At 36.9% G+C, this 11,578-nt stretch overlaps 1 protein-coding gene across 1 annotated transcript; it reads left to right on the top strand.

Moving 5' to 3' along the window:
- Positions 1-544: 544 nt before the first annotated feature.
- LOC103807352 (peptidyl-glycine alpha-amidating monooxygenase B-like) lies at positions 545-11,367 on the top strand (the record flags this gene model as incomplete). The annotated part of the gene is made up of 8 exons (XM_009080116.1): positions 545-752; positions 1,100-1,300; positions 3,957-4,075; positions 5,015-5,114; positions 6,413-6,466; positions 8,748-8,954; positions 9,969-10,025; positions 10,553-11,367. Coding segments are annotated over 8 exons (1,128 nt in total), but the record flags the coding sequence as incomplete, so codon positions are not given.
- Positions 11,368-11,578: the final 211 nt, after the last annotated feature.

Consider the following 11,578-nt stretch of genomic DNA (forward strand, 5'->3'; position numbering starts at 1 on the left):
ACTTTGCCAGACACTGAGGTCAGGCTCTCCTCCCTCAACCTGCTGCTCACACTACTTTTGATATGGCCCAGGACACAGTTGGCTTTCAACCAACACCTTTTCCTGAGGACTGCTCTCAATGCCTTTTCTGCCCAGCCTGTAGTTGATAGTAGTGCTTGGAATTTACCCCAACTCAGGTGCAGGGCCTTGCACTTGGCCGCATTGAACTTCACAAGGTTAGCGTGGGTCTCCCTCTCAAGCCTGTCAAGGTCCCTCTGGATTTTTCTGCTGCATCTTTGCTTATTGATGTGTTTAAATCTTGAATGCAAAGCTAATTTGTTTGCTTTGTAATGACAGAAAATCTGTATTTTAGGCAGAAATTTCCTAGAAGCAACACTATTTAAAAACTGGTAATAGATATTACAGTCAATATATTATTATTATGTTTGGTATGTAAATTTATTTTATACACAGTGATAGGTATTTTTCCCTAGGGAGTCATCCCTCTTAGATTTCACCTTCCATAACTGAAACCTCTTCTCTTTTCCTGTTGACTGATAAAAAGGTTTTCAAACTGGGAGCGGATGACAAAACACCATTACTAATCTTAGGAGTGGCTTTGCAACCAGGCAGTGACAAAAATCATTTCTGTCAACCAACTGATGTGGCCGTGGATCCAATCACTGGCAACATTTATGTCTCTGATGGCTACTGTAACAGTCGGATTATTCAGTTCTCTCCAAATGGACTGTATGTGATGCAGTGGGGAGAAGGTACAGTCAGAGCTCTTGGTACTTTGCTCATACTGCTGTTTTTGCAATATTTATGCTGTGATTCCATCTATTATATGTTTTATTAATAATTTATGAATAATTATGTTTCTGACTTAGATTTATGTATCAGGCATTAAGTTATGCTGAATATTATAGGGAAATAGCAAAATCATAAATTCAGGATGTACAAAGAAAATACAATAGGCTGCCATGGTTTATGAAGAAAGCGAGCTGACTTTAGTCTTTTCCCAGTGTTATATTGCATTATGTGACATACTGCTATTTCCAAGGAAAACTGTCAGTTTCAGTGTGTACTGTAACACAAACCTGGATATTTTGTATTGCAGAGACTTCTCTAGGCAGAGCCAGACCTGGACAATTTCATATCCCTCACAGCTTAGCTCTGATCCCTGACTTCAATCAGCTCTGTGTTGCAGACAGGGAAAATGGTCGAATTCAGTGCTTCAAATTAGAGACTGGGGAGTTCACCAGAGAGATCAAACACAAATCGTTTGGGAGAGAGTTGTTTGCAGTTTCATATGTTCCAGGTAATCCTTTTTCCTGTTCTTCAGATTTTAAGTGGTTGCTTTGTGCCAGTATGTCACAGTACACAGTGTTATTTAATGATGAGTGCTACCATGTTGCTTAGGACAGATATTTATCTTCTTTCAAAGTAGCCCTGATGCAATGGAAAATTTTACAAGTCCATCTTCCTACTTGAGGACAAGGGAAGCTTGCATATCATGTCTGCTTCTGAGAAATGACTGATCAGACTCCCTAAATCTGATGTCAACAAGTAGATAATCTTGTTTGCTTACTGCACATTTAAATCAGTAATAATAACATTATTAGTAATAATAACATTTTAAAATGTATATTTTAAACTCCATTGAAGAAATCAGGGTTTCAAACTATCAAAGTTGTAGGTTTCATAAAATAAAAAAACCAAAGCAAATTGTGTGAAAAAGTTGTGGGTTTTAATATCACAATCAGATTATCAATTACTGTATTAAGTTTTGGGATTAGATTTTTAATACTGATACTCCAGGTAATGTAAATGTTAAAAACTGGACAAGGAGTTTTGGCATGTCAGCCTTCTGACTCCTTGATACCAAATTTAATATCAGAGTTGCCTCTTTTGCATCTGCCAAGACTATAAAAATTGCTGTGCTGAATGAGATACTTGATACCTACAGCTCTGTCTCTGACAGTGGCAGCATGAGAGGCATTCTAAGGAAGATGTGTAAGTCTGGCTGCATTTTGTGGTTCATTCCTCTCCTACTCACCGTGCATCCACTAGCCCTTTATTTAATGAAGTTAGGAGGTAGCCTCTGACCTCTACTTCGTAGTGTCTTTCTAGAGACCTATTGCCCATGATTTTTCCTAATCCCATTTTGAACTGACTGTACTGTCTGGCTCATTGGCATCCTGCTCTTAGACACTTCAGAAGTTCTTTACCCATTTTATTTTTTTTAATATAAAAACGTGACGTAGTTACATTGAGTGCTTCTCAATCACAGTATTTTGGGAATTGAGTAATAGTTCTGCGCTCCCCAGATGTGGTCCCTCTTACTTACCCTCTTCAAATCACAGAACCCCAGCCACCTTTGTGTCTCCCCATAAGCCATTTAATTGAGCCCCTTGAGTATTGAGGTTGCCTTTCTCTTCTAGCATCTTTAGTTTCATTGGGACCTTCTTGAGATGGAGAGATTAAAACAGCACTCAGTACTGAAGATGTGGGCATGCTAAGTTTTTGCATAGTAGCAGAACTGTCCACTCCATTCCTAATCCTCTTCCTCACAATGCCTAACATTCTGTTGAAATTTTGACTGACACTGTACATGGAGCCAGAGATTTCAGAAACCTTTCAGTGATGGCTCGGAGATGTCTCTCCTGAGCTTCAAGTTCTAAGTTTAAACATCATGTAGGCATGATCTAGGTTATTATTTTTTTTCAGAAGCATCACTTCACATTTGCCTTTGCTGAAGCTCTTCTGATATTTGACAACTCACTTATTCTTATAAAAACTCTTTCTGAACTTTCTCAGTATCATCAAGTTTTTTGACTACTCTGTAGAACTCAGTATACTCCTCAGACTGGTAGATGTCACTGTTCACCCCATTTTTCAGGTCATGGATGAAGACTGTTGAATAAAATTGTTTCTGACTCTGATCCTGCAAGATCAGAATATTCAGGCTTCTCTGTTCTGAAAAATTATGAGTTCTGTCTGTAAGCTCTGCTCTTTGCGTCCTGTTCATTAAGTGGATCTTTCATTCAGCCCTGAAAATCCAAGTATGTCTACAGAATCTCCTTTATTTGTGTGTCTTTTTAGCTTGATCGGGGTGAGGCACAACCCTTAAAGAAGCCATACCAACTTTTTTCTGACAGGCCATGCTTATCCGTGTCTCACTCTTCATTATGGATTCTACCATCTTACTGGGGATGAAAGCCAGAATTGTTAGCATGTGTTCCCAGGCACCCTTTTGAGTCCTACTTGTAGGTGGGCATTACTTAGGCATTCTACTAGTCCTGCAGAGGAGTGGCTGTTTGCAGTGCTAGGTTACTTAGCTGGGACTGAGGTCTGTGATTTCACATCCCTCTGAATTTGAGTGAACAGCATCCAAACCTAGTGAATTATTAACCTCCAACTTGTCTAACACCTTTTGTATCTCTCCTTCCAATTGAGCTGGCTCCTCAGATCTCTGCTATGAAAAAACTTGTGTCAGAATCTTCCCAACATATTCAACAGAAAAAAACGACAAAAACTGAGTTTCTCTGCCACAGGCCCTTCATCCCTGAGAACCGCTTTCACACCTTTTCCTCTTGCAGTCCCGCTGATTCCATAGCTGACTTTCTCCTTTTGATGCATTGGAAGAACTTTCTGCTATCAGATCAAGCATCTTTAGCAGAGCCTCTTCAGATTGTTTTTTTTTTAACACTTCCACATTTACTTTACGTTTAAAGAACCTGTTAAATACTGCCTTGCTTGTTCTTCTAATTTGGACAAAGTCTCTGTCTCTTAAATGCCAAACTTTCAACTGGCATACCTCACTTAATTTTCCTCTTATAGTTTAGTTTCCTGTTGAGTTATCTTTCTGTGTCTGTCACTTTGTCTCTTAGACAGCTTTTTTGATTCTAAACTATCAGAGTTCATCTTCAGTTTGCTATGTGTGGGTTGTTAAGGCAAGTCTAATGTTGTTGCAGGTGGTCTCCTCGTCGCAGTTAATGGGATGCCATATCCTGGAGAGGCAGAACCAGTGCAAGGATTTGTGATGAACTTCACAACTGGAGAAATAATTGATACTTTCATTCCACTTAGAAAGGTAGAGTATTGCAGAGTGCCTGATCCATATAATTACATTTATGAGAATGTTGGTACCATTCTACTTCTCCAGCTTTCATAAGACTATTGCAGGAAATAAGATGTTTTATAATGTAAAGTATTAAAAAGGAATGCTTTATAATATTAACCTAATAAAGACACTAGAATTTTGGGTCTTAGTTTCTACATGTGGTACACACTTGAGAAAGTTACCTACTCTCAAGAAGATTCCTACAGGTAATACCTTCAGTCAAGATAAGGCTACTCTATTGCTGTTAGACAGCTCTTAAAAGCAAATTTAAGAGAATAATGAAGGAATTGAAATATTCATATATTCATATGCTAGTAATTTGTCATAAATAGAACCTATTCCTAAGCAGAAATAATATTCAACTGTGTGGTTACATGCCTTCTTTACATAATACTGGTGTGGAAATAAAGGTTAAATATTCTTCATAAAGTATTGCACACAAAAATTATGTTTATTATTTTAACAGTTTCCATATATAGTCTTAGGGTAAACAATAAATGTTAATATTCCCACTTTTTGGTAACACATACACTCTTTATTTGTGGTCCACTTTTAGATCCTTTTGGTGAGAGTTATTTTTTCTGAGAATGGTGAATAGCTGTGTCGCATGCAAACTCTTAACAAAAACTAAATATGTGGGCTTCAAACCAAGATTCTTTATTTTTGAAAATATGCATTTCACAATAAAATTGAATGCAATAATATGAATATAAATATTACTTATAAAAAAATTTTGAGCATTAAGGCATCAAATAATCTCCGTGTTGTTGTCCCTGGAGAAAGCAAACATACAATAGTTTTCATACATGTTAGGCCTTCACACCAGCACCTGCTGCATTTTCAAGTCTAAGGAGGCCTCATGAACATGTAGACACTTAAAGAGTAATCTGTGACCGCTTATCTTCACAGAGTTTTGAGATGCCACATGATGTTGTTGCTTCAGAAGATAGAACGGTATTTGTTGGAGACGTTCATGCCAGAGCAGTGTGGAAATTTGCACCCACAGAAAGTATGTTCTTTTGGTTTTAATGTCACAGCTTCGTATTTTGTATCTTCACGTCAGTACCACTTACCTGGCCAAGAATCTGGTGGCTTAATGATAGTGATTTAAGTACTCTACGAGCTCTACCTGCAGAAGTTGTGTGCTAGTGTTCAGTTTTCACTGAGACCATTCTTCAGCATTTCTCTATGCTCTGTCAAAGTAGAGTCCTGAGCGTATGAGTTTGTCACAGAAGGAATCAAAATGCATTTGCCTCATGGTAGATCTATCCCTTGTCACGTCAGTACCTGCTTAAACAATGTCAGTGTACCATTTACTGAGAATTCAACTGCTTTCTTTGAGATTATCATACAGGACACTCCCAGGGGATGAAGTAAAAACACTAGTCAACTTGAAATTTATATTCATTTCACTAAGAGTACTTATTGTAAGAAAAGTTATCTAGTATAATTTGAAGTCTTATTTCCATGAAGAGGGAACACTTGCCAGTTTTAGTCTAGTAAACCCTGAGGCAAACAGCAGGGAGAGGGACCTCATTAGTCAGACATCAATTTAGTAGGATTCAGAGAGAGGTTATATGTTTTGCCAGAATAAAAATATAATCCACTGCTACATTATATTGGATAAAAATGTATGAGAGGGATATAGCCTTAGTCATCCAGTAAGAGTCTGCTGCTATAAATGAACTTCTGACTAAGCTAGTTATTCCATATTTGTTTATGATTCATGGATTTTCCTTTGGGGCATCTGGTATCAGCTTCTCTTAATAACAGGAAACTCAGATAAATTTTAATTCTGGATGGATGTGTTTGGGTTTTCCTGTATCTAGTAACTGAACAAGAACAGTTCTAGGCTTTTATTGAAAGAAACATGAGGAAAAAATGGAATCATTATAGGTTAGATGAGGGAAGTCATTTGTATGTAATTTTCTTTTTAGGTTTTGCTGCAGTATAAAACTGCAGTAGCTAAGAAGCCCTGATTCAACCAGCCTTTGATCTATTGTGATTCTGACTATAATGAACAATTTTATTTTTGTGGGAGTCTGTGGACCTTTAGACATACCCATAAAATCTCTGTGGCATAAGACCTGATCATTGCAAGCATCTTTAATGAATCAAGCTCCTTCATTTTTCCATGGCCTTGTGAGCTATTGAATGGTTTATATTGACTCTCCTTGGTGAAGTTCAGGTGCTGATGGGATTGTTTACTGTAGGATTGTACTGTACGCTTGAGAAAGCTAGTAGGAAAATGTCACTGAGTGTCTTTCTGAAATGTCAGTTGTCCTGAAGAATGATTTTGTTTTACAGAAATGGAACATCGGTCAGTTAAAAAGGCTGGTATTGAGGTACAGGAAATAAAAGGTTAGTCTGATTCATAATGGAAACGAAGGAACCAGTATGCTCACATAGGCTAGGGCTGATTATGCCAAGTTGGAGGGAAAAAGTGTTAACTAGTTTGACTTTTGTTTTTCATCAGTTGGCATAGGAAGCACTAGAAAGGAGCTTGAAACAGCGTTACCTGGTATATACTATTTTACAGCCAATCTAAACATTTCATTTTCAGTGATGACAAGTGCTTCACAGACATTAAGATAAAAATTTAGCTAGTGGATTAATTCCATACCACCATCTGGTGTGGTCCCAATTGGCATCTGTGGCAACTCCCTTATATGCAAAAATAGCTCTGAAATATAACTGTGATATATTACTCCCCAGCAGCCTTCCCCCACAGTCCTCAACACCTAAAAAAAGGGTTATTTGAAATGGCAATTGGCTTATCTTTCTGCATAGTCTTTCAGTACACAGCCTTGCCAGTCACACTGTATGGCAAAAATACCCTTTTTTCTATTTAGATTTTTTATCATAGCTTTACTGTGTTTTTTAAAAAAAATTACCTGCATGGAAAAAAAACTAGGCAAAAAAAAAGAAAAGAAAAACATGTAGAAACAATATCTATATGGAGAAAAATACATATAGAGAAGACTGAAAGGGTAAAATAGCAATTCAGGTAGATGAAAAATAATTGTAATAATTTGTATTCTGTTATGTATGTCTTTTATGTTGAAAATAAAAGGTTAATTTCCCTTTCAGAAAAACAGTACCAGGCTGTGGAGAGGCCTTTATAAAATGTTAGGATATTCTTAACTGGATTTCTTTGGTTAAATTTAGAGCTTGTGTAGTTTGCTTCAGCCATGTATATGCAGACCGAAAAAAGTACCAAAAGCTCCCAACTTCTAATTGAAAGCATATAGAACAAAGTAGTGTAAGGAAGGCTGACATGAAATAATTAAATACGTACTGCCAAAACTGTTATCCTTTGTTTTATCTCTGTTGGTATATCAGCCTGCCTGAAACACACAAAAGGGAAGTGTTGACACTACAGCATACTGTCTGTCTTGGGGTATATTTGGCATTTTGGCTTTCTATAGATGACGCTTCTAGTATCACAGACAAAAATGCAGGGATATCAACAGGCTGAGAATCATTTTTTCAGTAGCAATCTTTAAAACTGACTAGGGTAGGCAGTCTGAAATAAACGCCTTTCGACTCCACTGGAAGAAAACAGCCAATAGACTTTGTCATCCTGTGCTCAGTAAATGGGCAGGAGTGGCCTGCACTCTCACAGCCTCCCGGTGACACACTGTTAATAGTGCTTGTACTGCTGTGATACAGGGGGAAATATATGGAGAACTGTAAGTTTTCACAGAGCAGGGCAAGATGGTAGCTATAACTACTACTTGAACAAACAGCAGGTTTTCATTGTATCCTTGTGCTTTCATTGTTACCCTTATGCTCGTGATAACAATGATAGCAATATCACTGTATTAGTGTTAAGTGTAAACTGAAGCATTTGCTCTTCTTTCAGAATAGAACATGATTTAAATTTTGATACAGAATCAAAACAGATTTGATTCAGAGTGTGGTTGTGATTAAGCTGCTTCATAGGACATGTTATTCGGTCCAACTTTAAAATATATAGCTAGACAGTTTTATTCAGTAAAAGTTACCATGAAGCATGCGATACAGGCACAAAACAGCATAAAGCTTTTTCCTGAAATAGTTTTTCTCTTTGAAGGTGGAGATTTAACAAGCTAGTCAGGAATGACTGGATGCAGTTTTCAAAAGCTCTTCAGATTTATAGAACCAAAGTTCATTCATGGGATGTAACAGTTCTGAAAATTTAACCCTTTGTCACAGTTTTATTAAAAAGAACTTTAAACATTTCCTTTTTGTTTATGATAATACAGTGTATACTTGCCTTCTTTATTTCTTGTGAAAGTGTTATTATCAAAAGGACATATTTTAATCAATATTAGACCACACACCTATTTGCAAAAATAGATCTTAGGGAGAATTTCCTATATTATGAATGAGATACTTTTTAGGACAAAATCTCTCTGACACCTGTAATTGCCCCATTTGAAAAAAGAGAAGGGAATCTTTGTTAGTGAGTGGTGTCATTCAGACTCTGTCTTACATTTGGGATAACATCAGCAAGAGCTAAAAATGTCTCCATAAGGATTTGTCTTTTACTAACTTGTTACTTGAGACCAGGTATTCTAGATTGTTCTTTTCCATAACACCTTGTTCTGTGTTGCTTGATGCATATGGATTACATATGGAAATTGTTTTCTTTTTAAAGAATCAGAAACAATTGTAGAAGCCAGATTGAAAAACAAGCCAGAATCAACAGACCCTCTAAAGAATACGGATAAACAGCACTTGGTCCAACAGGCCAGCAACACTGGAGTTTCCTTTGTTCTAATTACAACTCTCCTAATTATCCCTATTGTTGTCCTCATGGCAATTTTAGTATTTATTCGGTGGAGGAAGACAACTGTCTATGGAGGTAACTGTGAAAAACTCTTCTAGAGAACAGACTTTTATTACTGCAGTTCGAAACTTTACTGAACACTGTGGTAGAAGGGCATTAAGGGAGAGACTTACTGTCCCTTTGTCCTCCTGAACAGTTGTAGTGGCACTGCATGTAAACTAAGAATCAGCAGGTACACAACACCTGCATCCCCCTGTTCCATCTCAGGCCACCACCTTTTCAGAACATGTATCGAAAACTTTAATTGGTGTCAAGCCAAAAATTGGTATCTCAGAAATTACTACAATATATTTGTGTTATTGTCTAGAATTCATAAATTTTAATACTCTGAGCATAGTTTGATTTTCTTGTTTGGGATCTTTAAATTGCTAAGAAAAAAAGATCCCATAGGTATTATAGAGAGATAAGCAAAATGCAAACAGATAACATTTACAAGAGAGTATATTATTATACATTGTTGTTCACTACCACCTAGTGCATTTTGTGAGTCAGACATGTTTCTGTAATGCACCTTCATCCATTGCTCCAAGAGCTTTAATTGGTACTTACAATGCTATGTAAATTTGCTCATAATTTGTACTGTATAATACTATTTTTCAGAAACTGGTAGACTGCAGTAGAAGTCTGATCACTACACTTGTTATTTTGTATCACATAAATAGTTTTATCAAGATACTCTCATCAGGAGAAGAAAATACACATGCAGTAGTCAAAAACCACAGCTCTGCTGCTGGTCAGGACCTACTATGACAGAGTAGGCAATTCAGCAATCTCATATGGCTGTGCAACTGAATTTGATGTATTTTATTTTAAGATTTCCATGTGCAGCTTCCTGGCTGTGATCATACATGTTTAGCATATTAAATATGCTAACCCTCTAGACTACTGCAGTACTGCCATCAATGGCTTCTTAGAGCAGCTGATTGATTTGGTGAATGTCTGTGCTTTATGTCAGAAAGTACAGACAATTATTTAATCATAGAATGTTGGGGTTTACAGCTTATTTCTGAAATTTGTCTTATTTTTCAGCTGATGGGGAGCACAAGCTTGATTCAAGTTCAGGCAGAATTCTAGGCAGACTTAGAGGTAAGTCTAGTCATTGAAGATCTTTTAAGAATGCAGTAACTGGAGACTTTTTTCTATTCATGTTGAATAACAGATTTGATGGAACTTTCTCAGAGGAAGGATTGGGGGCAAAGATCAGGTGTTTTTTGGAAATGTCTTTTCTGACACCTTTCATCTGTCATTATCTGCCCACTAAAGAGGATGTGTCACTACCAGTGGGAGAGCAGTAGCTATAATAATGAGTTATCATGGATCTGGTGAATGAAATGAAGCACTTGAGACTAAGGGCAGATGAGTGGAAACACCAATAGCCTGTGTAAAGATGTAATGAAACATGGAGGCTGTTTGAAACTTCTACTTCAAAGGTTAATTTCCTTCTTCTTCCATAATGTCTGTACTTAGCTTTTGTGGCTCAGGTGCTGATCTTTAAAAACAGTTTCTGGAAGGACACTTAAAATAATCACCACTATACTGTTAAATTAGTAGATGTACTTTTATTTCCCACACTCAGTAAAGCACACCTTATGAAAAGCCTTTCCTTTCCACAGGGAAAGGTGGTGGTGGCATTAACCTTGGGAACTTCTTTGCAAGTCACAAAGGCTACAGCCGAAAAGGGTTTGACCGACTGAGCACTGAAGGAAGTGATCAAGAAAAAGATGAAGATGATGGTACAGATTCTGAGGAAGAGTGTTCAGCATCTCCACCCCCACCAGCACCTTCATCATCCTGAAATCAGCCTTTGAGTTCTCCATTATACGATTCAACCCAGAATGTCAGATTCCTTTTCCCTTAAGCACGTTTAAGATTTCGTGTATTTAATTGTAAACTGTCCTAGTCTGTGTGGGGCTCTACACTGGTTCCTTTAATTTTTGTTTGGCTTTAGTTATGTTTTTCAGGTGGAGGAGTGTGTGGAAGTTCCATATCAGTGCCGTTGTTTTTAATGCAAACATCCTAATAAAGCAAAGTCTGCTAATTGCAGGACTGATTTAAAGCAGTAGTATTTCATCATCGAATATGGGGATCTTGTAAATAAGTCTTACTATCTGCTTCATCAAAATATTTTTCCCATCATTATTCAGTTGCCAATTTCTGTTTTGTGCCTTTCCTCTTCAATGTCCTTAACCTGTTGCAGTACAGAGAAAATACAGTGCCACAAGAAAATGAAGCTGCTAAGTCTTCTTCTATTTTTTTAAAATCACTAACATTATATTGCATTGAAGGAAAGAAAAAAGGTCTCTATTTAATTTTTTCTTCTTCCTAACTTGGTGTGTTTCTGGAATGTCTTATTTTTAGATGGTATCACTGTTAGAACACTATTTTCAGAAGCTGAATGTAATTTGTGTAATAAAGTATTCGCAGAGCATTAGCTGTTGGAGTGTACTTTGGAATTTTTGCTCACTTGCTCTTGTATACAATTTTTGTAAAAGTTACACAGGCCACTTAATACAGTAAAAATTTTAATGTGTTCTACCAGCAGAGAAAAAAAATGCTATTTTGTATGGAAGCTGGAGAAATATTTTGCTATGTCACAAGGATTTTTTTTTAAATGACTAATAATCTACATACATGTACAA

This window comes from Acanthisitta chloris, unplaced genomic scaffold (genome assembly GCF_000695815.1).
Source record: "Acanthisitta chloris isolate BGI_N310 unplaced genomic scaffold, ASM69581v1 Scaffold12400, whole genome shotgun sequence".
Lineage (NCBI taxonomy): Eukaryota > Metazoa > Chordata > Aves > Passeriformes > Acanthisittidae > Acanthisitta > Acanthisitta chloris.